Raw genomic sequence first — 26398 nt, 5'->3', positions numbered from 1 at the left:
GTTTCTGCACTGCAGTGGTGAAGATACTTTCCCCGAAATGGGCACTCTCAGGGTCCATAAATACCAATACGTATCACCACGGAAAACAGACACCCCAAATTGCTGGAATCAGTTTCCACCATTAACGAGAATTCATTACAGAAATATAAACCGTACATTTGATACACATGCAAGGAATGGTCCCTTAGCATTGTATTTTATGCTAAACCCAACTCTACAACCACAGGGTTCGTACAGGTTCCAAAAGCAAAAATTCAAGGACTTTCAAGGACCAGAAAACACATTTTCAAGGTCCCCATCTAATGTTTTATCTGGGATTATTTATAACCTTTCCAACACAATGCAAACGTTTTTTATTGCACAATACCTAATCACATTAGTGCACATTTAGATAGGGGCTAAAGTGTTCGTAAATGCTCCCCCAGCTTTATTTTTTTGTATTTCATGGCAGGTATTTACAGGTTTTTCTTTTTTCTTTGTGTTTTTCTGAGGCTGTTTGATTTCAAAACTTAGTTCATGTTGCCTGCATCTCCTGCTTTGTCAGCAAGAGAATCAGCTGGAATTAAGTCGAGCAAGTGTTGCTTCAAGGCAGGAGGAACTATGTGCACGTCTACCATTTGTACGTAAAAGCAAACGTAGATGGAGCGTATGAGGCACAGACTAGATGGAAGATGCCAAATTCTTCTAGTTCACTTTAGCCAAATAGAGAAAAGGCTTTCACTGGATTGTATCGCGATATGGATTGGATTGACAAGTGCCAGCTCCCAATGTTGTCTTGTAATAATGAAAATCCACCAAACTTGTAATTTCACGCAATACACTGAAACTTGATTGTTACAATGTTTCTTTACATTTTTAACACCTAAAATCCACGACAAACAGTTTAAATTCTTGTGAAAAGACAGGGCCATTGGTTCTCTCCGGAAAAATCAAGGGCTTTCAAGGACCATTTAAAAATTCCAGGACTTTCCAGGCCTTGAAATTGACACTTCTAAATTCAAGGGTTTTCAAGGTTTTCAAGGACCTGTGCGAACCCTGAACCAGTTTTTAAGTCCCTGACTTGCTCCTCTTATTTTCAAAAGTACCTGTAGTTTCTGGCTAAAGGTTGCACGGTGCTGGCAGACCTATGCATTGCTTTGAGATTTCTTGCAAAATTTACCCTATGCCCTACTGTTTGTGAACCAAGCACAGTAGTGCTTAACTTGGCGACACAAATAGGAGCAGAAGAAAAATAGTTAGGTAAGGGCCCTTTATCATTTCCGTGCACAGCACAAAGAAAAGCCACGGTGTGCCGGTCACTCCACAGCCATTTCTTCTTGGTCTGAGTGTTCTTCGATCACCTCCACGATGGCTTCCTCCTTCTTCTTCAGAGTAGCCGCTGGAGACCGGATGAGGCAGAGGTCCCGCTTGACCTCCCGTATGTCTTGCTGCTTGTCCAGCTCTTTCCCCTTCATCAACCTGCGGCAATGCGACCAAACAAGCTCAACATCTTTCTAACGACGTGCAAACTGTAACAGAACATTGCACTTGTCAAACAGTCACTGCTTGTTGTTGCAGGTGGGTATTCGGCATGAGACTACAGCACCACTCTGAGGTTATGTTTATCTGCACCGGCAAACGTTAACTATATTCAGAGGTTATGTTTATCTGCACCGGCAAACGTTAACTACATTCAGCTGGACTGCGAAACAGACACCCCGCTCTCCTTGCTTCGCAGCCGGCAACCACTACGTACCGGCCACAGCCTCTCCCCGAAACTTTTCACTCTTACCTGTTCATGACGAAATGTCCTTGTCTCTTGGCTTTGATTTCCTCGACCCGCTGAATGGCTTTCACTGCCGAAGAAAAAAAAATACAGTTATAGCTCAACGATCGGCCCCAAAGGCGGTGTCTTTCTCACCGGTGTTCTGCCAGAGCTCCCTGTTGTACTTGATCGGAACGTTGCGCCGCTTTTCAAATTCAAAGGATGGATCAACTGTCAGCTCTTTGCCAGCAGCCTTGCGGAATGCTTTCGTCCATCTCGTCTTCCTCGGGTTGCGCTTCTTCTTGAAAAGCTTGTGGCATTTAGACCGACAAAATCTGAAAATCTGTAAAAGCAAACAAGGTAGTAGTTTCCGTGCCTGTCAAGTGCTGGGTACGGAAATCGAGCACAATAACTAGTCAGAAGGTAGGTATTGGGCATCTCAGTTGTTTGGCGGTTTAAAGCAGCAAATTTACTATTAACTGGCACGACGTTTCGACAAATAAATCATTTTTCCCTTCCTTGGGTTTCTTTCGTGATACCACTGCAACGGCCAGTGTCAGTAGCCTGAATGTCGTCACAGGGTGGGCTTTGAGCTTAGGTAATTCACCCATTTGGTAACGCACCTTGCAGTCATTTCGCACAAACTGTATTCCGTGCCCCGGATAAATGGGCGATGAGCAAAAGTAACACTTTTCAATCCGCATTGTGGCAAGGCTTCGCCCCTACGGCGCACATGTAAGGTGGCAGATGGATAAGGATGGATGTGGATATGGCTGAAACCACTGAAACTGCTGAAACTTCGTTTTCCATCTTGATGATGATACGTTTGGTGTGTTTTCTGATCGCCTCCTGTCCTCCTGTATTTCTTCATGGTAGGGTTTGATCATCGTTTGATGAACCTTTTACGAAAGGATGACTCGAGGTCTTGCAGGGTAGGGGAAAGTAAAGAAAGGAGGTGATGGCGTCTATCCCTGAGTGGTACTTGCAAAGTTCACAACATCATAGTTTCCGTAGAGTTTCACACATGGATCTGTAAGGGAGTTTGAAACTCTGCTTGTCAGAGAGAAGGACATGAAAGCATGGAGGAAGAAAAACTTTCTTGCAACTATAGTGCCTAGATTCTAGGCACTGTATTGCGACGAAAGCGGCTTTTTGTTCGCCGCAAATATGAACGACTAAACAGGCGGCGTTGGTCCGACCCGGAGGAGGCCATACTTTCTCCTCGGGTAAAAAAGGAGCAAAAAAAAAAAAAAGCAGGAAAACAGCCTTTTCAAAAACTTGTTAACCGTACACGGGATACACAAGAGGATGTAGACGTCGGAGGGTTTGTAACTGGGCCAGTTGGTTCATTGCATGAAGTTGAATAGCGCAGGGACGGGACTAAGAGCAGATGGTCCCGTACACGCGTCCCGTACCTGCGCTGTTCAACTTCATGAGATGTAGACCTCCTCACCCCCTTTATCGCCTTCCCCATCCCTGACTAAACCTTGAGTCCCCCCCTTCCGAATAAAGAATTATAATAATAATAATCCAACGGTCTGAGTTAGGTAGGTGGATGTGTGGTAGTATGGTATGGTCCCTAGAAAGTGGTAGAGGGGTCAGTACGTGTGATGCAGAATGATGCGTGAATTCACTGGAACTGGGTCAATGAGTTCTGCAGTACAGCTTGCGAGGTTCGATTCGTATGCCGTTATAAATCAATAAATTAATCAACGTGTGGGCAAATCCGGAGTTACTCCAATAAAACTCTGGTGCACTTCGGAGTTCGAGCCGTGCATGATGGTCGGGTGATAGCTGGGGGAGTCTTTTTGCAGGTTGAAAAAAAAACTATGATTACTTTAGGTAACGTTAGGTTATGTTAGGCGTTGATGTTACGTTTAGGTTGGCTCTAGATTAGGTTTTCCCTCCAAGTTCAATGGTCCCTCTTTTTTGTTTTCGTCCCGACACTCCTTGAGGGTATCATCATCATCAACAACAACAAAATGCCTCTCTCTTGCTCTCTCTCTCTCTCTTTTCTGTCCATGCTCTTTCCTACGGTTTTTCCAGTTTTTCTTCCATGTTGTTTACGGAATATTTACGATTTTTCTAAAAACGCTGGCGTCTTGCCTATTTGCCTGCCCCGGTTTCAAGACGCAAATGAAATCCAAATTCCAGTCCTATTGTCACCAATGCCGACTTCGTACTGTTGTACCAGCGACTGCGACGTCGTTTCTGGGGCTGCTGTGGTGGCGGCTCCGAGGGGATCTTTGCTGACCTTGCAACCGAAGTGGCGAGGATTCTTTTCTTTCATCGAAAGGACATAACGCGGCGTCAGTGTTGTGCGCGCCTAGGCGTTATCGTGGTCACCATTCCGAAGGGCCGTCCCCGATAATAGTCCGCCCGAGTGCACGAGGCTGCGCAACAGTTGGTGTGTAAGTGGAGCTGCCAGCGGCGATTCATGCGTGAACAAGTGACAGGTCTGAGGATGCCGCTTCCGTCTGCGTCACTCGTAGGTGCCGTCGCAAGCCCAGGAATGTCAGTTGATGCAGATAACCGAGGCTCCATGAACGGTCCAGCTCCCTGAAACTTTGCTTGCTCGCAGCGTGGGTTCGGCGCAATCATGAGGTAAGCGGGCCGTTTTGCCGATGTAGTGGTACGGCCGGCGGTGCATACTACTTTCGGATAGCGATGCGCATTACAGGCGGGCCCGATGTTGCAAACTCGAGAATGTCGCAGAATCAGCAGTCTGCACTGGCTGAAATGGGGTGAACACACAGCGTGAAGTTGGACTGCCTTAAAACAGTTCTGTGTTTGCAGAATAATTTTCCGCTTGCATCTGCGTGTGCAGTCGCCGTCTCGTTTGGGTGGCGGGTTCAGGTTCGTCCTTTTCAACCTTCTGAGCGTGCGACTCGTCCTTCGAAAGGGAGGGGGTCATGTGAATCCGCGCCTCAGTATTCCGCTGCGTGACACCTCCGTCACGAGAAGACGGGGTAGCAGTACTCACCAGTCGCTACCTCTCCTTTAAGTACCGACTCTGCGCTCCGAGAAAATACCCCCCGTCTTCGCCCTTCCCTTTATAAGACAGAGAGGGTAAATAAACCGGTGCGCGGTCATAGTGATGATTATCATACGCAAGTACGCTCAAATGTTTGCTTGGAGCAAGGGATGCATCACATAACGTTGAAAGAAAAAAGTATGCATGCCTGCAACTTGTTCGGAGGGTCACTGCCAAATTCTGCGGCATTAGTTGAATCGAACGAGATCTGCGGAATCAGTAGCATTCATTTCATCTCTTTGCAGTCTGCTTTCCATAAAGCTCATGCATGGTTTAATTGTGTTTATGTGTTTAGTTATTTAGAGTATACCGGTGGCCTTCACAGCAGGCGTTAAGCAGGAGCAGGTATGTGCATAAGTTTGGTGTATGAAACTACGAAGCAGGTGCTGAAGAACTCCATAATAGCAAGAAAAATACAGCACTGGCGTAGGGCAAAGAAAAGAGCATTGCATGCACGTGGTTCTGACAGTCATTCCTGTGTGAACCGTACATGTCATATCTTGTCCCTGTGTCAAAGTTCTTTTTTTATATGTGCAAAGATGCACCAACAAGCCTAATTTTCAGTGCATATTAAAGGGACACTAAAGGCTGAATTACTTTTTGTTTGAACCAAACCTTTCGTAGCTCTCCTGGATTTTTGGTTGGGTGGGGTGGACGATGGCTTGTTTGCTTAGGAACAAAAGACTTAAAGCTGGCTTTTTTCTTTCCCTTCCAATTCTTGGTGACGTTGAATCGCATATCGCAAAGTGCTGGAAGGGAGCAGCACGGGCGTCCATCAAGCCCCGCCCCTAGCCAAGCATTCGTGGAGGAAATAAAAGCTTAGGAGAGGCCATTATGACCTGTTGTGTAAGGCGCTTAAGAGGGTGGGCCCTTCCCCCCTACTTTGCGCGCACTCGACACTGCCCCTGCCTTTACCCACCTCTTCTTTCATCTGCTTCAATCGTCTATTGGGTCCTGGCTGGCTCTTCAGCGCCGCGTTTTCAGGAAGTTGTTGCTGTGACTTTCCACTCAATGTTACAAAAAAGCCCGATGTCCACCCCAAACTTTCGTAAGTGTTGCAAAAGGCACATTGCATCAGAATTATCTATCAAAGGCACGTGGCACATATGCTGGAGAAAAGATGTGTGGTACTAAGCACCCCCTGACAGTGATGCACTTTTATCGTACACTGCCGTCTTGGTTGCTCGGAGGCCATGGCATAGTGATGGCCGAGTGGAGAAAGGCTTATGATCAGGGTTGGTAAATGATTGTGCTTGAGACGGGCAGCGAACTCCACACTTTTATGTGAATGACTTCCTTGTTCATGCAAAAAAAAATTATTAAAATGTTTTTTTGACAACATAACAGCCGAGATTTTAGGGGGAAGAAATTGTTTCAATATTGCCCTCCTTGACAAAAACCTTTTTCTAGACTGCGCCCTATCCTTTTCTTATCGTCATGTTATGCCCATGATAGTGTCCATTGGCAAGAAATGGAGCTTGTTAACACTCAATTCTTTCTAAGACCGTAAAGAGTGGTTGTCAAACCATCTCTTGTTGTGAAATCTTGTGCCATACAAGTCAGCTTCGAGGAGCAGTTGTATTGTCTATCACCCGCTGGTTGGGCTGCCAGATTCCGTGATGGGGAAGGGAAGCTTGAAAGAAAGCATGGGAGGCAAGCAAGCCTGCCAGGCTGTTCGTGCACAAGACAATTCACAACCTCAAGGAACTAGCAAATAATTACGAGACACCATTAGTGTCTTCGGACCCCAGTCAGCTCATGAAAGTGCCTTTGCAACGGAACTGTGGTGAGTGTGCCCACTGCACAAGGACTCTACACAAGAAACTGTTCAATGCTGATCCTGTGGAGAAACTGCGGAGAAATGATGATCTGGTAGACAAATCTGAGCTCCCGTAGCGATCTAAAGGAGACTTTATCACCACTACGAGTGGCGGTCATACTTTTGTAGATTACGTGTACCTTTTCATTCAATAAGGCTTATTTGTTGCTAAATTTTTAGTTTTTCTACTTGTACAGTGAGCACCTCTGTGGTTAGTACAGTATGGTTCGGTATTTTTTGTCCTACCCTGGGTGGTTAGTGTCAGCAGCCTTTTGGTCCCACACTGTAGCCCACACCCGCAATGTTAGCATCACGTACAATGTTCCACTAAGTGCAGCGAGGTCTTTGTAGGAAAGACTGGCCAGTGCGTCAGTGAGCAGTTTGTGAGCATGAGCTTTTGTTATGGGACAAATAAGTGAATTGGTCGAACTGGCTTTTGCTACGCTGGTATCCAGTCCAACAGTCTTTTATTTCACTGATGATTGGTAGTCTGAAGCCTTAGAAGCGTGGAAACAGTAGAAACACAAGGTGCCCTTCGTGTCCACTTTGCCAATTATCGCAGTGATGTCAGATTAGATTGTCACTGTTTCCGTGGTTAGTATTGCCATTTTGTTGATTACTATACAGTTCGTAAGGTTAAGCATGCTCACGGTCCATTAAATTTTTCCCTGTGGTCTTGTGTGTTGTTTCGGCTGATGTTGTTAATCCGTGATGAGGGTGGCACAAGGGAAGGATAACCTTTCACTCCTCTTGAAAAAAACGAATGTCAATCTAAAAAAGAAAAACACGGAATTTGATTCAGGCACAATTGACTTCACTGTCCTTTTTAAGAGCTTATGCACAACTTCCTAGCTGTTGCCTAGCCTGTGCGTCAAGCTGAAGCTTTCCTATGGATTGCTTGCAGTAAGAAAATATTTGTTAATTGTTTAAAGCAGTCCGCATGAAACGAAAAGTTCAAGCATTCCCTTTTGCTCTTTCAGCCATGAATCACAAAGCTGTCCCAGCAACGATTTCTGATTGTGGAGTTGTAGCATGTAAGTAAGTGGATGTCGGTTTTCTGCACGTTAAAGCAGGAAAGCCTCTGAGGTTCTTGTGGTAGCAGCCAAGACCCAAAGTTGACAGCAAAGATTGGACTTGGGCAGCACAGGATAGGAGCAGTTGGAGGTCAATTGGAAAAGCCTTCATCCTGCATCTGACTTGAATAGGCTGATGGTGATATGTACCAGGCTCTGTTCCTGTTGTGTCGCCCGTCCATGAGGGGCGCTGCTCAGGAAAGTTGTTTGGGGGCGAATGCAGCCTTCCCGAAGGGGGTGCGGCCAGCACGGAGGACCTGCTGCCCCTGGCGACGGTGGCAGGGCCCTCGCTGGAGGCGGGGGGTGGGGGGCCCTCGCAGAACACGACCCCCAGGGACTCGCCCCCGTCCACGCCGGGGCTGGCCCGCCGCCTGTCGGGGGCGCCCCCCGCCCTCCGGCTGAACCTGGACGACGCCACCTGGAGCAGGGCCACCCAGGCGCAGCGCAGGCAGCTGCCCCAGGGGGGCGCCCAGCAGCCACCGCCCAAGCCAGGGGGCCTGGCCAATAAGGTGAGCAGGGCCACAGGAGGGCAGGGCGGGCGCTCGGCAGGGGAGCCGTTGAGCGCTAGGGGCCCCTCCCCGCTAGGCTACAGGTGGCTAAGCAAAGGCTGTACTTTGCTCATTGAATGAAGGGGCGCTGAAAAGTTGAACAGTTCTTTGTTTCTTCTCGGAGATCTCGCCTTCCGCAGCTCTTTTGGCCTGTGCTCGACTGCAAACTGTATTTTGTTTGGGAAGAAATAAGTTATCAAATAATTAAACCTGGCATTTGTCTGAACGTTTTTTCCCTGTACTCTCTTTGTTTTGGTTGTGAAATTGCAGTTCCAAAATGAGCTGACCTAGTGCCAACCTTATGTGTATGTGTGTACGTGCAAGGGCTTCTAAGTGCCAAGACAACCGGTTCCAACCGAGTGAGCTGAGCTCATGCAGTGATGCATCTATAATGAAGCGTGGGAAATACCTCGGTAGGTTCATATCAAAGCGGGCAGCTAACTCTGTCACATGGTTGATATGCTAATAATTTCTGACTTCTGTCACTAGCTTGTGTGTGTGTGCGTACAGGATGCTGTATGTAAATTTGACCAAATAATAAAATTATGGATGTTGAATTTTCCGGCAGCAAAGGAATTGAAAATCATTTACGGTGACATGAACCATCTCACCATATTTTAATCTTTGAATTAGCTCAGAATTAGGTGAAATAAAACATTGAACTTTTTTAACTTGCAAACCTATTCTCTTACTTTTAGTGGTGGAGTTGCAAAGCATCCACAAATATGTCATACAAAATTACAAATTTTTTCGGGGCCTTGCCTTAATTTGCACTATAGCAAAGTATTAAATCCTGGAGGGGAATTGCAGCCAGCGCGTCCTTGCTAATAATGGCAGCACGCATGATGCAGCACAGCAATGTCCAGTGCAATAGCGTGCTTAGACACATGGTGCTTAATAAGGGAGCGCAGAAGGCAACTAGAAAGTTTTGCTTCAGTTGAAAGTGTGATCCTTGCATAGATCTTGTGGTGTTGATTTGGTGGAGAAGATGCCTAAAGGGACACTGAAGTGATATGTAAACTTTGCGGGATTACTAGCGGAAATTGTAGTCCAGAGTCCCCAGGCCATGTTTCGACCACTCTGGGTGTGTTTACGCGATTTTATTTAGTAGAAAAATTAATTCGAAAATGCTGTCCTCCTCTCTTTACGCTCGCTCATTTTCTGTGGCGTTTTCGTGTGGCGTCGGGAGGAGCCGAGCTCGCAATTGGCTGCGCTACTACACGGCTCCCCGGCCTTCAGACAGAGTCAGTCGGCCCAGCGTTTCGTCCGCCAGCCGCCGACGGGTCGTCGCAATTCGTTCGCTCAGTTGAAACGAAGCCAGGACACGTTTGTGAATGGAAGAATGTGCCTTTCTTTACTTGGTTAGTTTGTACACTGCATCGAGCTCCAAGTCAAGGTCGCTTCACACAAGCGCTGCACAAGCACACATGCGACGCTTCGCTGACTGGTACGCCAGTAGGAAAATATAAGGCCTCTTGAAGGCGGGAGAAGAGTCAGCGAAGTCAATATAGGTACAGTCTACGCTCGTTACAGCGGATCCGGCAACAACGGACTTTCGATTACAACAGACCATTTCTGTTGGTTTGTTTGGTCCCTATGCATTTTAAGTGGAGTCCACTCCGCTCATAACGGACCCGGATATAGCGGACTATCGGCTACAACAGACTAAATTTTAGGTGAAAATTGTTTTGATTAAATGCTTATAGCGGACCTCCGCGGTGGCAGCACCCGGTATGCTTTTTCTTTGTCTATTTTGGCGAAGAAACTGTTATGTCTGGCAACATTGTGGGCAGCCGGGCCATTGGCGCAGCCAAGCCAAGCCAGTGCCGCTGGCCTTTTTTTTGTGTGTGTGACCGGCGGCATGAGCGGCAGGCTAGCTGATTCCACTGAATGGATAAACTAAATATGCGGTCTATTCGATTCAGCCTGCACCTCTTGAACCAGTTCACAGCGGTGCAAAGCGGGTTCCGCCATCGGCGGAACCAGCCCTGCACTTTTGTCGTCTGCTTCTGCACCTCCTCGGCAGGGAGTGCAGGCAAAGCCATGAACCCGTCCTGCACCCGTCGGCACCACCGGTGAATCGAACGGCGCGGTTCAGGTGCCGCGAGCTGCACCGCTGAAACGAATGGCGAAGTGCGGCACCCCCTGAACTGGTTCACGCGGTGCAGGTGAAACGAATAGACCCATGATTAATGCTGTCGAACACGGCGAAAAACAGGCCGACATCGCCAAAAGTACAGGCCTATCTAAGCAGACGGTCCGTTCGACCGTTAAGAACAAGGCCGCTGCCGATAAACGCGGCTGGTGGAATTGAACAACAGCGCTTTCGAATACGGGAACTGACGCAGTGGGAGTCGAGTCTGCCCTCCATTTTCACAGGTTTTTTATGTAATAAAAAACTCAGGTTCAGTGAAGCTCGACATTTATTATTCCCACGCATGCATCGTTCGCGTCCCGTCCTGTGAAAGTAAGAAATTCCTAAAGTAGGAGGTTGGCTCCCATCCACTGTGTGCAATCTGCCGGTGGCCGTGCACAGTCCAACTGGTAGAACTTTCGACATTTACAGCCGTCCTTAAGATTATATTGTATGAGCTGTTTTAATGCCCAGACTATAATTATAAGAAATGTGGAAGCTGCCTTGGGGGACGTCAAGCAGCGATCCGATTTGCTTGACGAACGGTGCCTCATCGCAAAGGGTTTTAAAAGAGCCTAGCTAAATTTGCAGGCCACGACGGATTTTATAGCGGGTTAGTAATTGCTCCTTGTTATATTCTTGCTTTCTTTGCTCAGCTTAGCGTGCATCTTTACACACTCGACCGCATGTGCTAGGCCTTTTCCAAGTGCAGGTGCTAAGCTTCGGAAACAGGGTTCTTAGGTGATTCTTTCCCCCGCGTGAACGCTGTGAAGAGGTGCTGGAGGCGCGTAGGAAGAACACAGGGTCCGCATGTATGTGCAGTCCTGGTCAAAGTCCGCACTTATGCGCTCGTATACCTCCGCCCTTCCCCACCCCCAACTTCGGTCGGACACTGCATACTTCGGCTACAGCGGACGTTTTTTTCTGGATTAAGAGGGTCGGTTGTAACGAGCGTGGACTGTACTAATGAAATAAAATCAACTGATATTTTTACCGTACAGCGTAAAACTAGGGTGCGGGAAGCACTTTTTTGTGCTGCGCGAACAAGCACAGTGGCCAGCAGCACGACTACGCATCTGCGAACGCTTTTCCGTCTACGAAATGCAATTGCTAGACGTGAGATATTGTGAAACTTGGGCGATGCTTACTGCACGAGCGCAAAACAACAAATAGTCACCTAAGCTGCTTGGAATGCTAAAACTAAATAAAAGTGTAAACTGGTTATACATTATATACCTTATATTTCCAAGGTCGGCAGCGCTCGCCTGTGGCTGAGTGGTTTGGAGCGCTAGGTATGTCATCGCGCGCGTTTGCAAGTCGCAAGTTCCAATCCCCGTGGGTACGCGCTTTTTTTTTTATAAGTTAACTTTTTCGTTTTCCGCCGATGTTTTCTATACTGAGTTCACCTTTTTTTGGGCCGCAACGTTCATGGCTCCACGAACTCGTTCACAAAACGCGCGCAGGCTGGCACTGGCGCGCTAGCGAGTTCTCGTTGGCGTGCTGTTGCCATAAGCACCGACTGCTTGCAGGCAGTGGGCACAGGCCAGAATGAACAGACCCTTGGCCTGGTGCGAACACGCTTTTTACGATACAGGCATGAGGGAGGCGAGCTCCAAATATGGGGGAAAAGCGCATGGCATTTGAGCGCCTGCGGGGACGCGGAGGGCGTTCATGCACTGCGTAGGCTTCGGCTAGTGAATGCTGCGATTCCAAGCCGTCCTGGGAGGCTTATCTTATGCATTTTACAGCCGACAACATGGCAGAAGCGCGGTACGATGATTACTGAGATATTGAGAATGCCCATCCAACAACGCCATCAGTTGTGTTTTACAGAACCAAAACCGAAACCGAAACTTGTTTGATTGCTAACCTTGGGTATCGTTCAATCACGGTGCCCCTTCCTCCCAACGTCACAGCCTTAGTTGGTGCGGCCGCCGCAAACCGCGCATGGTAGTTTTTCTTCTTTTGCGCTTTGCAAAATAATTACCGATTTGTCAACCGGATAAGCGATGAAAAGTGCTAATTTGAGCCAGTCTACGCAGTGCAAGCAAAAATGGGAGCTTGACAAATTCACTTCAGTGTCCCTTTAACTGCTGAGAAATCACAAATTGAATGATGCATTTGCCTTCTTAATTTTTCTCGCAGCAATTCAATGACAAGTGTGCGGCTGCAATTTGCGTCACAGGAAACTAAAAGCGAGCAAGGGAGCTGCGTGGGGTACTGATGTGTTCGTTAGGAGACAGGCAGCACTACTGCAGAGGCACGTTTGTCCCATGGTGAAAGGCACTTGGCTGTCGGAAGGGTTTTTCAAGGTATCCCTTAAAAAAATTTGGAAATATCGTCAGCCTCCGTGACTTCCACAAAGCCTGACCAGGAAGGTGGAAGCTGGCTTTTATTTCATTGCAGTGTAACACAATGAATACTGTTGGCGATCTGTGGGTGATTACATTGACCATGAAGTGTAGCCTTTGTGCGCAAATTTAGCACGAACGACCTGGCAGTTCAGGCAAACAAGAAGCAGGGCATGATTTCCTTCCCCCGTTTCCGTTCTCATTGTTTTATTCTATTTTTTGCATTCATGTACGTGCACATTAGGGGAAAGAGTAAGACGGAAAGGTGCACATTGCTGCCTGATCGGACGATGGCACAGTGCAGCTGTCGTCTCATCCAGGAGAATGAACCGGCCCTGTGTGGCGGGACAACTGGGTGTGTCTGGCTCAATGCACGCATCTCTCCCTTCAGGCTGCCAAGGCCCTGGCCCTGGTGCGGCGGGGGCGGACGCCCGAGTTCCGCTTCCGGCTGGTGCTGGCGGTGCTGCTGGTGAGCATCGTGAGCGTGGTGGTGCTCACGTGGCACCTGCACGAGGCCTTCCAGGAGGCCACCCGGCTGTCCACCAAGTCCGACTTCGACCCCCAGGCCCGGCGGCTGCGCCTGCTCGACCGCGGGGGGCGCACCCTCCTGATGGGGGACCTGGGACAGGTGAGGCCGGGGTGCCTCGTTCCCCTGGGGGAGTAGTGGCCACCTGGAGACGGGCATTCATCATCATCATCACCAGCCTATCTATGCCCACTGCAGGGCAAAGGCCTCTCCCATTAATCTCCAATTATCCCAGTCCTGTGCCACTGTGACCAATTTATCCCTGCAAACTTCTTGATCTCATCTGCCCATCTAACTTTCTGCCACCCCCTGCAATGCTTGCCTTCTCTAGGGATCCACTCTGTTACCCTTAATGACCAACGGTTATCTTGCCTTCGCATTACATGCCCTGCCCACGTCCATTTCTTCTTCTTAATTTCTACTAATATGTCCTTAACACGCGTTTGTTTCCTGACCCACTCCTCTCTCTTCTTGTCCCTTTAATGTTACACCTATCATCTTCCGTTCCATTGCCCTCTGAGTCGTTCTCAATTTAAGTTGAACCCTCTTAGTGAGCCTCCAAGATTGTGCCCTGTAGGTGAGTACTGGTAAGATGCAGCTGTCATACACTTTCTTCTTCAGGGACAATGGTAGGCTGCGATTCATTACCTGAGAATGTCTGCCGTATGCACTCCTCCCCATTCTTATCCGTCGAATTGTCTCTGCCTCATGGTTGGGATCCGGGGTCACAACTTGGCCTAAGTAGATATATTCGCTTACCACTTCCACTGCCTTGCCACCTATCTCAAACCGCTGTGCTGTCCCGAGGGTATTGATCATTAGACAGACATTACGAGGAAGCTAATGTGGCATTTCTTTTGTGTGATTTTTTTTTTTGCACCGTAAGGGACCTGGGCGGGCATGGGCAAAAGGAGCTGAGTTGAGCTGGTGCTTTCTGCATAGGGACTGAATTGGACTAAGTGCAATTCAAAATGACCTACACTAGTTGAATCAACGTGAAAATTAGTTGAAAAGCGTGCATGAAAAGCTTGCGTTTGTTGGAGCAGCCACAAATAGCAACATGTCAAATAACTACCCTTTTCCCCGCACATTCACGCTTGGGATGAAGAGAATGTGCAGTAGCAGAAGTGAGGACTTGGGAAAAGTCATGATGAAAAAATTTGATTTTGTGCAGGGTGAACGTTTCAAACTTCATGTATATTCGGACTACGGGTGTTTTTGTAAATGTGTCACAGCATGATGTATTGTTTGAAAACAGAAACTTTGCAGACTTTCTGCCCTTGGTGTGCAAAGGTGTTACAGTACCAGCAATGTAATGCAGTATGGGTGAGATGACCAATTGTGATCTTGACAACATAGCCTCTCATGAGACAATGGTCCCTTTTAATGGTGGCTCCACGTGTGTATCCCATGACCTCTCTTGCGGCAGCCTGCACACCTGCACAACTTCGTGAGGCCACGGGACGGACAGGGCTATGTCTGATGCACAGACAGGAACACGTAGGCTATGTTAGGGTAGCTTTTGCTGTGGAGTTAGCGCTTGTGGGAAAGCCTCTTCAAAATGCTCATTGTGATGCAGCGAATGTGGTGACAGCTACATCCAACAAATTATCTACTACCACCAAATTAACTACATCCACCAAATTAACCAATAATCCCCTGGGAGTTTGATCCATCCACCCACTCTTACTATGGCGTATGGTTGCCACCTTCCCTCGAAAAAAAAAAAAAAAGCTGGCCCTTCGGTGGAGGGTGGGGGGAGGGGGGCATGGTATATAAGAGGCTGAACTTGTGTTAAAAAAAGGCTCTGGCTGGCGTTCCATCCAGACGGAACGATAACAAGTGCTGAAGTTCCATCCAGACGGAATGAAGCACTGCGGGTAACCTTCCGTCCAGACGGAATCTAACTGAGAGCTTAGCGTTCTGTCCAGACGGAGCTGATGGGAAATTTGTATAGTTCCATCTAGATGAAAGGAAGACCGACTGATCAGACGCCACTCCGAGTCTTCGGAATTGGTGTAGGGGTTGCATTATCCGAAGCGCAACCCCTACACCAAATCTGAAGACTCAAAATGGCGTTTGATCAGCTGGTGTTGTTTTCGCCTGGATGGAACTGTACAAATTTCATGTCAGTTCCGTCTGGACGGAACGCTAGCCACAGCCTAAAAAAAAGTAAAGATGCCATGGTTTTTTATATGCAACGGCATTTATTGTAGCGTTTTCCTAGAGAGAAATCAACATAACGTTTGTACTGAAACTGACTGAGATTTTGGTTATTGCTCTGAATGTGCTGCAGGGAAGGCATTTTGTTGTATTGTTCCTCCCCTTGGTCCCCCTCCATCTCGGGGAGCGCGTTCACCCGCAAATTTTCTCTTCTCGCAAGTCTCTGTGTAGCTTGTCGACACATATTTATCGTCGCAGTTGCTGAATTGACGGTTATAAAATGCAAAAAACAAATAGTTGTGGCATGATGGCCAAAAAACAGGCCAATGACGGTCAGTTTTAAGTACGGACTGGCAACTGGCCCACTGTTTAAAAAAAAACGGTTGGGCCGGTCGAAAACTGAGCAGGTGGCAACCCTACTGTGGTGGCGTGCCTGTGACTGTGCGTGCCCACTGCGTGTGCAGGTGATTCCCCCAGCCCTGGAGGCGCACGTGTGCCCCGTGCTGCAGCTGGGCTACTGCTACGAGTGGAAGTACCGGGCGCGGCTCGAGATGCGGGTCTCCTCCCCCCGAGGCCCTTCGGGCCGCGACGATGAGGTGGCCTGCTACGAGGTGCACTGGCGCGCCGCCAGTGTGCACACGGAGCTGGTCGACTGCTACGACCTCTCGGGGGCTTACTGGTTCGGCATGGGCGAGGTGGCCAACCTGAGCTGGCCCCTCTCCGGCCTGCAGCTGGACATGATGGCCTTTGAGACGGGCGCCGCCGACCCCCTGGGCGCCGTGCTCGAGCCCTACTGGCTGTCGTCGCGTGGCGTCTCGGTGCGGGCCAGCCCCGGCCAGGGGGGCCTCATGTTCAGCTTCAACGCCTCGGGCAGCGAGCGGCTGTGCCTGGCCGCCAAGGAGGAGCTCAACTACACCCTGTGCACGGGGCCCGACGTGCTGGCCATCCACCGGGCCTCGGCCCCCTCCCGCTCGTGGGGCAACCTGACGGCTCCCGAGGAGACCTTTGTGCGGCACCCTGTGCTGGTGCCGCGGCCTGGCGAGGACGGCAGCCTGACGCAGGCGACGGTGCACGAGTATGCCAACCGCTTCGTCAACCACGGCTTCAACGGGGGCCTGGTGCTCATCCGGGACGGCTGGCAGCACGTGCAGGGCGACCTGGCCTTCCGGAAGGAGGCCTTCCCGCACCCGGCCGAGATCGTCCACATCCTGCACAACAAGGGCAACCGCGTGCTGCTCGACGTGCACCCCTACTTCTGCCTCAACTCACTCAACTTTGGGTGCGCACGCCTTTTGCCACTTCCCCCGTCGGGTTGTTCAAAAAAGGTCTACTGGTTGCAAGAAGTACTTTTGCACAAGCGAATGCACATATAACAATGCAGAGCCGGGTTTCATGCACTACCCTAGATTGTTAGCAATGGCAGTTGGAAAATAAATGTGGTCACGCTGTTTCTGTACCTGCTATACAAAGGGTGCTAGTCAGCTTGTCTTCGTTAAGCTGTGTATGCTTCAATGTGGGCACAAAAATATGTACGAAAGGGCTCTAATACAACTTCACTGTAAGAGCATAAGCTGAGAAAAATGGCTCTTGCAGCTAAAGAAGCAATTACAGTTGATATACCCGCCGCGGTGGCTCAGTGGCTAAGGCGTTGCGCTGCTGAGCACGAGGTCGCGGGTTCGATTTTCGGCCATGGTGGCCGCTTTTCTGATGGAGACGAAAAGCAAAAATGCCCGTGTGTACGAGATTTCAGCACATGTTAAAGATCCCCAGGTGTTCAAAATTAATCCGGAGCCCTCCACTATGGCGTGCCTCATCGCCTGTGTTGCGTTGGCGCGTTAATCCCTACAATCAATCAATCAATTACAGATCATATGCATGATTTACGTCTTTACGTCTTCATCTCAAGAGGGAAATTGCTTTTGTCTTTCGTCATTGGTTTTTTGCTGCGGGGCAAATCCTCTTTACTGAATCCCTTTGGCAGCTTTCCTTATTGTGGTTCTCAGCCCGCATAATATCGAGGTTGCCACTCGTGTGGCCTTAGTGTTGCCCCAGGTCCCCCTAACCCCTCAGTGTGACCTCCCCCCCCCCTCTCCTCCTCCTCAACAGGGCGGCCATGGACGGGGAGTACCTGCTGGCCGACCAGAGCAAGGTGCCCCTGCTGACGCGCTGGAATGGCAGCCTGTGTGCGGTCGTCAACCTGTTCGAGGAGCGGGCGGCCAACTGGTTCCTCGACCAGCTGCACGAGCTCAACCGCACGGTGGGTGAAAATGGGAGCGGCACCCTTTTCCGCGAGTGTTGCACCGATATTAAACGGCTCTCCTCTACGATGACAATGCAGCTGGGCGTGGACGGGTTCGTGTTCCGTGGTGGCGAGGCCCGGGCGCTGCCCTACGGCCAGGGCCGCTGGGCGTCGGCCTTCCTGGGGCGCTACCTGGCGGTGGCGGCGCGCAGCAGCCCGCTGGTGGGCAGCCCCGGGGGCCCCGGGTTCGTGACGCTGGCGCCCCAGCCGTCCACGTGGCGGGCCCTGCAGGGCATCCTGCCCAAGGTGCTCACCCTGGGCCTGCTGGGCCACCGGCTGGTGGGGCCTGGCTGCGTGGGTGGCGACCTGGTGGCCCCCGGCACCAAGCCTGAGCGGGAGCTGTACTTCCGCTGGTGGCAGCTGGCAGTCTTCCTGCCCGTCCTGCAGTTCTCCGTGCTGCCCAGCGACTACAACGACGACTTCGAGCTCACCAAGGTGGGTTGTACGCACTAATCTTTACCTCTTAATGTTTTAAAAGCAAAAGATTTTGCTGAAGCGTTACGTTGTCATCTTTTATCAAGTTAATGTGTTATGTTGTGTTGCTCTTGTAATACAGTTAAACAGCGATGTAACGAAGTCGGTAAAATTCGTAATTTACTTCGTTACATTGAAATTTCGCTACATTGAAATTCGCGGTTTTAATGAAGTGTTCATCCCGTGAAGCATTTCCTGCAAAAGAAGACGTGGTGCGCATACACGGCTGGCGCACTCTTTCTGTGTCTATCGGAGCTTAATCGTCTACGCGGGCGTGAGAGTGAACCGCATTGAACGTTTTCTCCCCGCAAAAGTGCGCCCCGCAAGCCACAGGCGCGCTGACGCAGCTGGGGAGACAACCCGCACGATGTGAGTAGCTCCAGCGACCCCTGCCGCTTGCTGAAACGCAACTCAAGGGGCAAACGAGAGGGGCATGCGAGAAAAAAAGCGGATAACGTGGGCTGTAAAGCGTCATACGCGCCACTTACGGAAGCGCCCATCAAATATCCTCGGCATGCCCAAGCGCTTCGAAGCTCCCGCCATAGGGTGCGCGCCTCCCCATTGGCGAAACTGGTCAGGCTCCTCCCACTGCCGCGTGCAGCGCGAGTCACTTCCTGCAGAAGCCGCCGCCGGCGCACAATCGCAAACGCGGGTGTGTAAAAAATGCGTGCACAAGGCTCATAAAAATTCACAAATGATTGCTGGAACGATGAAACCCAACAAACATGAGTGAACGAAGGGCAAAACGGCGGCATGCGGCGGCCCCGCAAGAGGCGATTAGGCTTACCACCCAACTCGGCAGCCCACTCGGCAGGAAAAGGGGGTACACCTTAGCCGCAGAAGTGAAACTGGAACTCCAGCAAGCTTGTGAGTGAGAGTACCCAGCTTTTACTCACGTCTACACTGGAAAACTGGAAGCTCTTGGGGGTTCGGTGAGTCCAAAAAATAAGATGTCTGAGAATTCTCACACCTTTCAGGTTCTATCAGCAAAAAGCATGTAAGCAAATAAGCAAAATAACATAAGCAAATATAAGCAAAAGACATGTTTACACACATACAGATGATTCGACTGACCAGACTGCACTCTTTACTTGGACACCACAGTTGTAAAGGGGTTACTAAAAACCAACTGAACGTGTGCGTCAACATAATACGGTTCTCCTTGTTGCCAGAGCAAAAATGTAGCAGCACAACCAAAATGTTGTGTAGCCACCAAGTGGAAACAGGATACGGGTACAATAATTTGTTGGTGGCTCTTTTAAGGGGGGACGCGGCTTTCAACTTCGGAAAAATGACCAAATCATCGTTTCTTTGAAACCCACATATTCGGCTTCTATGTTTCCTATTCTGTGCGCCTGCAAAGTTTTTACGCTGAAAAGCGTCGCAAAGTGGCATAAAAAAATACTTTTGTCAGGCGCGGTGACAAACTATCAGCGCAAAAGGGCGAAAAAACGGCAATTTTCGGAGCGCTCTATCTCCGCAACGGTGCCACCGGGCGCGGCCATTTTGATATGGTTAGATCGGCCGAGCGATCGTCTTTCCGGTTCCGCTCGTCTCTTGTATCTTCGTTCATTCACAAACGCACAAACGGCAGAAAAGAAACGACGCACAAACGAAACTAGAAATAGATGCTGAAGCGCTATTGGTCCTCCGGTCTCCTGATTGGATGTCGCGGGCGCAACGCAAGATGGCGGCCGCCTGAGCTGCGTAGCGAGCGGATGGAGTTCATTTTCGCCGCTTCGCTCGGCCGAGTTTCTGTTCAATCTGTGGTATTCAACACGCACGTTATCGCGATGGGAATGCCAGAGATAACGAGCCAGATTACGGGAAGTTGTGTGGCTCGAAAGGCGGAGGTCATCGAACGCTTCGTGGTGCGCGTGACTCTACCATCGCCAGACCTTGGAGGGTGACGCGGTGTGCGCGCTTGCGATAGCGGTTCGTGAAGTGAACTTTTAGTCGGATTTGCGATGTTTACACGCTTAGTTATTGCTGTGTTTTGAATGTGGGCTCGCTAGCCTTGAGAAAGAAATGGTCGACGCGTCAAACGCTGCGGCGCGCACGGCATAGCCGACGCGCATTGGAGCATCACATGACTGGGCAACCGGTTACGATTGAATGCCAGTAGTTGTAATTAATGCCTGCGACGTTAGATTTAATATTAAAAGTGACCTGACAAGCCATATCAGCGATAATCAAAGTACGATATGTCGCGGTAAGCGTGCGCTGCGAAGCGCGCGAGTCATATCGCCTTTCTTGCGCTACGTTTTTTATTCCTGTGCACTTGTAATTTTCATGCAAACAGGTTTGAGTTAGTAATATAGGAATAAAAATATGCTCTCTGCGTTAAAAATGTACGTTACTGTGGCAGCATTTAACAGTGATTTTTTTAGGGAAATTATTGATACCATTGCTTAGGGCATACTGGCTGTGCTGCGAGAAATATTGGATGCCTTGAATGTCAAAAGTAGTAAAAAAATATGCTCTTGCATTGAAGTGCGGAGTTATGCAGAATACTCTACCAAGCTTCAAAGTAGCTCATTTTCATCCTTGTGGTATGCAAACTTTTGGCAATGAACACCTGCACGTATGAGTACTAAGTTGCTGTGCCAGGTAAGATAAAGCATAAAAAAAGCCAAAAATGTTCAAATTTAAGTAAAAAAAATGCTTAACTTGTTGCCATGGTGACAACACTGCAAAAGGAGGTTGTCCACTGCGATACAGCCAACCCGCTAACCTACTTTGCATTGAAAGCCCATTGAAACCCATCTTCCCATCCGGTTGGTTTGCAAAGGGGGTATGTACTCTTCACGGAGGAGCTGAAAATGATGTTTTCTGGAAAGAGAAAGGCTGTAAAAGGCACTCCAATTTCAAGGCAAGGTCTTCCAGAAGCCCCATGTTCAAAAGGACATGAAAGGCTGCAACCGTGGCGACTTTTGATAAGTGAAACCTATGTTGCAACTTCGGAAGCCGTTTTCTCAAAACAGTTTTTTTTGCCACCTATGTCGCTTGTACCAGGGATTTCTTCGTGACCACTGGGTCTATTTTGATTTTGTTTCTTGCATTACATTCCTTGATGAACAGTTCAGGTCGTGACACTTTTGGTTTTCCAGATTTGTTTTTTGTGACTTTTTTATTCAAATAGTCGTTCACAGTCGACATGCCTGTTGCACATTAACCTCTGAAAAAATGAAAACTAAAAAATATTGTTTTGTAAAAAAAAAATTCTAAAACTGTCACGACCTCGCCCATTCATTTGGGAATGCAAAGCACTTCGAACAAGTTTTCTATCGTGTTTTATAAGTCGCTCAAGCTCGGTACAAGCGGAACAGAAAGAAAATTTAATAAATAAAAAAGTTATCAAAATATTATCTTGCAATTTTTATGGTGTTATCACAGAAGCATTTCCAGTTGCTGTGCCAATTTTCATCAAAATCCACTCAGAAATAAAAAAGTTGATTTTGAAAGCCACGTCCCCCCTTAACAAATGATACCAAATAGTTTTCAACAAGCTTGCTCTTGTAGTATGATGCCCTAATGAGTGAGTTTTTTTTTATCTTCTGGGCTGGCAAGCAATGCGCGTGGGCACTAGTGTATTCGCAACTGTTGCTCTGTTTTGCGCTAATCATGTTCGCCTGCCCATCCTCGGTCCTGACACTGTAACCTTGCGTGTGTCATTCAGACGTCTCACTGGCCGTCTGCTCTCTGCAGGTGTCGCGGGTGCTGACGCAGTTCCGCAAGACCCGGGTGGAGCCGGCCATGCGAGAGGCCCTGCAGGAGGAGGGGGCACCCCTGGTGCGTCCCCTGTGGTGGCTCGACCCCCGAGACCACAACACTTACGGGGCGGGGCACCAGTTTGCCCTCGGTCACAACCTCATCGTGGCGCCCGTGCTTGAGCCCGGCCGCAACTCGGCCTACGTCTACCTGCCGCAGGGCTGGTGGTGCGAGGACCAGAAGCTGCACCGCGGTGGCAAGTGGATCAGCGTCCAGGCGCCCCTGGAGAAGGTCACCTACTTCTCACGCTCCGACAAGTGCTGATCGGGCGGGGAGGTTCTTTGCTCTCGCTTTTCCCATATCTTCTCAAGCGGGCGTACCACCGGTGTTCTTTTTTTTTTGTTTTAGCGGCCAGTTGATCAAAGATCGTCCAGCTGCAACGTTAAAGCAGCCAAAGGCAGGACGCACTTAATGTAAACATTGATGCTTCGAATTACTATAGGGCGAACGAAATTGCGCAAAAAGCTACAAGCAGTTTGCACATAGGATGTGTTGCAGCTTTGAGTGAACGTACAAAGTACGATATAGATAGTTATGCAAGCCAATTTCAATTTGTCAGGAAAAGGCAGTCATATTGAATGTGTCACAGAGCCTGTCACTTAATGAAAGTGAACAAAAGTTGTGGCCACACAGACGTCTACCCTTTAGTGTCATTTATGTATTGGTAGTACATTTCTGCATTTCCGTCCAGCCATGTCACCATCGTACATTTTCCATCACCTTTCAAAAATGCTTAAATGGAGTGAAAAGCCCAACACTGAAATACTTAACGGGACCAGAAAGAAACTAGCCTTAAACTGGAGCATGAAGAACATAGCACATTAAGAATAGTCTTGAGCATTAAGAGACTGCCACATTTGGATGTGATTTCACAAAAAAAAAAAAAAAAAATATTGTCACAGATGAGACGTTGTGCCTCAGTGGTTAAAGGTTACCAACGTTGGTTTTATGCAAAAACTGTCGCAAAGTGAAGGAAGCATGCAAGCGCTTGCAAAGTCTGTGCGACGACTTCTTCCCGTCCGCTGATGATGAATGAAGAGCGTATGATACTGATGATCAAATCATGAGGTTGGTGATGGAGAGACTAGCTGCTGACAAAGCTAGCACATGGTGGTGAAGTGACTTCCGAAGCCAGCATTCGCGGTTGTGTTGTGGCTTGTGTCAATATATATATATATATTCTTTAGCAGGCCTATTCTTGTAGGCATTATATGTCGATAATGCAATTCCTCACCAAGTGAGTTTAGTCAGAGTATGACTCGACACTAAACCCCTGAAAGCACATGGAAGCAGCCAGATATATCAAAAATGAAAAGATACATTTAACGAGCAGTATCTTTCTGAATCAAAATTTTCAAGCGGCCGCTACCGTTTTTGCCATAGTAAGTGCAGCCTTGCTAGTTGGTTTAATATGGTCCTTGTAAATACAGCTTGCTCTGTCAGCTTAACATCACTTCCAACTTCCAGGGCAGCAAAGCGCTAAGCACTGAAACCTTTTTGCAGAGATTGCTGTATGCAGAATCATGAGCTGTAATTAATGTTGCAGTTGAATTGGGGAAGGTATCGCATTGTTTTCTATAAGCTGTATCGAAGATTGTTGAGTTGTGTGGGGTTTGCGGCTATAAATCAGCTGTATCTCTAGTTGTTACTTTAGCGGCTGGTCCCAGCTTTTACTTGCTGAACAGGTGTACCTTTCAATGATGACACCTTGCAACAGTGTGTGAAGTATTCAACCATCAGTACCCATAAAGGAACGTGTTTGGATCGATAAGTTCAGGATTGTGTGGGCCAATGCCAGCATATGGTATGAGATAAAAAAGCCCTCATTAATTATGGCAGGCTTCAGAAAAAACAAATCAGCCTTATGAACTTTAAATCAAAAAGCTGCTTAGCTGCTCCGAGTCTTTCTGGTTTTAGTTACTGTTTGAGCAGCGCCCAGATATGTTTCTGCTCATTTTAATCTGCGGAACAAAACCAAGGGTGTGCTTTAGTCCGGGCAAAGTAAAAGCTGCCCACAATTCAATGCATTGCCGTACTTGGATCAGCTTGTGTTTGTAAAGTGTCGTCAAAGTGTGTCGTGTCGTCATGTTGTGCACTCTACAGCTAGCAGCACATAAATTCTTCCTCCCTTCATGTAGCCTCCACACCAGGAAGCATTTGGGCTACGATTGCTGTGCTTTGGCATAAATGGATTTTAGTTTAGTGAATAATTTCATTTCTGTTCGTTGCCTGGTGCCCACACAAGTTTGGCTGCCTTATGAGAGAGATCAAGTGTGCCACACCCTGGCTAGTTTTGGGAAAAGGTTCCCTGCCGATTTTAAGTATCCTTGCTTAGTTTTAAGGATCATGTGTCTTGTCTGCCTTTTCTATGTATGCATTTCCAGTTGGGCATTTGGAGTACAGGTGATGCATTGTCATTTTTGCTCAGAAACACACGCGAACTTCAAACACAAGAGTGATGCTTGTGTTTGCATGTGCCTTTTTTTTAATTAGTTGAGCTGGGCTGTTTGCTTTAATGAATCAAGTTCTGAAGAGACAATTGTGCACTTCTGTAAGCATCCCTGCCCGCAGTGTGAGTAGTATTTTAACTATGCGCTGAGGCTCACTTGGTAGCAGCTGACAGCAGTGTAAAGTGTCTGTGAGACGTTTCATCACCTTGTTTTGCATTTGCTGACTTGATCAGCCTGGTGAACACGCCGAGATGAACAGTGCATTTCCCAGTCTTGGTCAGTGTGTATTCAGTCCTGTGGTTGCGTATGGTAGTTCCAGGTATGTTGTTTAGCAATTGCCACAAGTTTCCCCTTCAGTTCTTTGCTCGGTAAAGAGGAACAGTTGTGAGCCGTGTTACTAGTGTAATGTGTCAAGAGTCTTCTTCGGGCAGTTTACCGATTGCTTTTTTAGACAAGTGCCTTCTGATGAGCGGGGGTGTTGCTGTGAAGCCGTAAAGGCCTCGAATTGTTGTCGCATGTATATACTGTTTTGGCTGTGATAATCGAGAGGAGACAGCGGCATTTCACAGCAGAATTTGTCGTGGCTGTGGCAGCTGTCTGGTGTCCGAGTGCCTTTCTGCTGGTGTCGACAAAGTACGATGCCAACAAGTATACCCTGCTGCAGTATTGACTTTACCGGTTACTTTCAGCGCCAAGCGGTGAGGGTTTGTGTACCGCGCTGTTTGGAGGCGCTCTTAGAAGTAGCTGCAGTGTTCCTGTCACAGGCTCTGGGCAGCTTTGTGAAGGCAGGCGAGATACCTGTATTGTTGGTGCTGAAGGCTCTGAAGGAATGAGTGACCCAAAGTGTATTTTTTAATAAAGTGAGTACACAATGCCTCTGGTGTTGCACTGTCTTGGTGTTTCACGGGCATCCAGCTTCTTCTAAACACAGCCTTTCAGCTCTGCAAAATAAAAAAAAAAGGCGACGAAAAGCTGAATAAAGCAAGTGCATGCCTGCACTTGTAAGGGATATATCTGCTAAGCTTAGTTGACTAGAAAGGTCACGGCCATTTATGGGAAGTTTGTCAAATTTGGTGGTTTGCCCAACTTCAAAATCGCTCTCACTTCTCTTGGGGGGCCTTCCAGGGCGAAGCAAGGCGGTGAAGGCACAGAAAATTAAACTTTTAGCATGTTCAACAAAGTGTCTTACTTGGTACACTAGGTGCATCAAATGGACTTGTATTTAGCACTCGCCTAAACTGTGCCTAATGCAGGAATAGCTTGGCCTGAGAAGCAGTTGCAATAAACTTATCTAGCGCTGAAGCACAGTGGACACATTGCACATTTGCCTAGACACAGTACGCCTTTGTTGTGGAGTGGGATTTACTGCAGTTTATTGTAGTCTGTCACCACTTCAGTTCCAAGCCAAAATTGTTTTGCACACTGCTGAAAAGCTCACTTTTGTGCAGGTATTACCAACATTTATCTTGTGTACCTGTTGGCACTAGTGAACATTGACGTTGACGATTTGGTAAGCAGGTAAAAACTGGTGGACGTTGGCCTGTCTGAGTCATGAATGGACGTGGAGCTCATTAGATTGAAAGGCACGACCCCACTGTGCCCCTGGCATTTGTTAAGCTGTTAGTTCACATAAGGGTAGGGGAACGTGTACGACTGCTAATTAAATGGCAAGTGTCACGCCATCCGATTGAGTATCGATTGAGTATTTCTAGCAATCGGGGTCTGAAGTATTTGGCAAATACACCTTCGTGTGGCTTGAACATATTGTTACTGCCGTTCAAGTACACGAAAATTTAGGACACAGGCTATAAAAATGAGTAACTACCGACTTGTTCCTGCGTACTGATGTGATCTTGACAATGGAACCAAGCTGTGAATTGGACATCTGGTTTGCTGTAGCATACAATGCTCCACAATGCCCAGAATTCACAAGGAAATCATCGTTGTTTCAAACATTTCTGCAGAGCATTGTTTACTGAGACCAGCAAACCACAAGAATGCGAAACAGCTGC

General features: G+C 48.4%; 2 protein-coding genes across 2 annotated transcripts; one reads left to right on the top strand and one right to left on the bottom strand.

Moving 5' to 3' along the window:
* Positions 1-1232: 1232 nt before the first annotated feature.
* Rpl24-like (ribosomal protein L24-like) lies at positions 1233-2527 on the bottom strand. The gene is made up of 4 exons (XM_077700330.1): positions 2368-2527; positions 1901-2087; positions 1772-1835; positions 1233-1458 (listed from the first exon to the last, which is right to left on the bottom strand). Exons 1-4 carry the CDS (start codon positions 2446-2448, stop codon positions 1296-1298), a joined length of 495 nt encoding a protein of 164 aa, XP_077556456.1. The 5' UTR covers positions 2449-2527; the 3' UTR covers positions 1233-1295.
* A 1243-nt stretch (positions 2528-3770) lies between these two features.
* On the top strand, positions 3771-25262 carry LOC144170490 (myogenesis-regulating glycosidase-like). The gene is made up of 8 exons (XM_077700329.1): positions 3771-4155; positions 4237-4348; positions 7894-8179; positions 13095-13331; positions 15857-16671; positions 17499-17649; positions 17731-18126; positions 21874-25262. The coding sequence occupies exons 2-8, from the start codon at positions 4344-4346 to the stop codon at positions 22198-22200; spliced, it is 2217 nt and encodes a 738-aa protein (XP_077556455.1). The 5' UTR covers positions 3771-4155; positions 4237-4343; the 3' UTR covers positions 22201-25262.
* The last annotated feature ends 1136 nt before the right edge of the window (positions 25263-26398 follow it).

The sequence above is a fragment of the Haemaphysalis longicornis genome, unplaced genomic scaffold (genome assembly GCF_048455015.1).
Source record: "Haemaphysalis longicornis isolate Haplotype H1 unplaced genomic scaffold, Haemaphysalis longicornis Haplotype H1 scaffold_2, whole genome shotgun sequence".
NCBI lineage: Eukaryota > Metazoa > Arthropoda > Arachnida > Ixodida > Ixodidae > Haemaphysalis > Haemaphysalis longicornis.
This window is presented reverse-complemented; position numbering and strand designations above follow the sequence as displayed.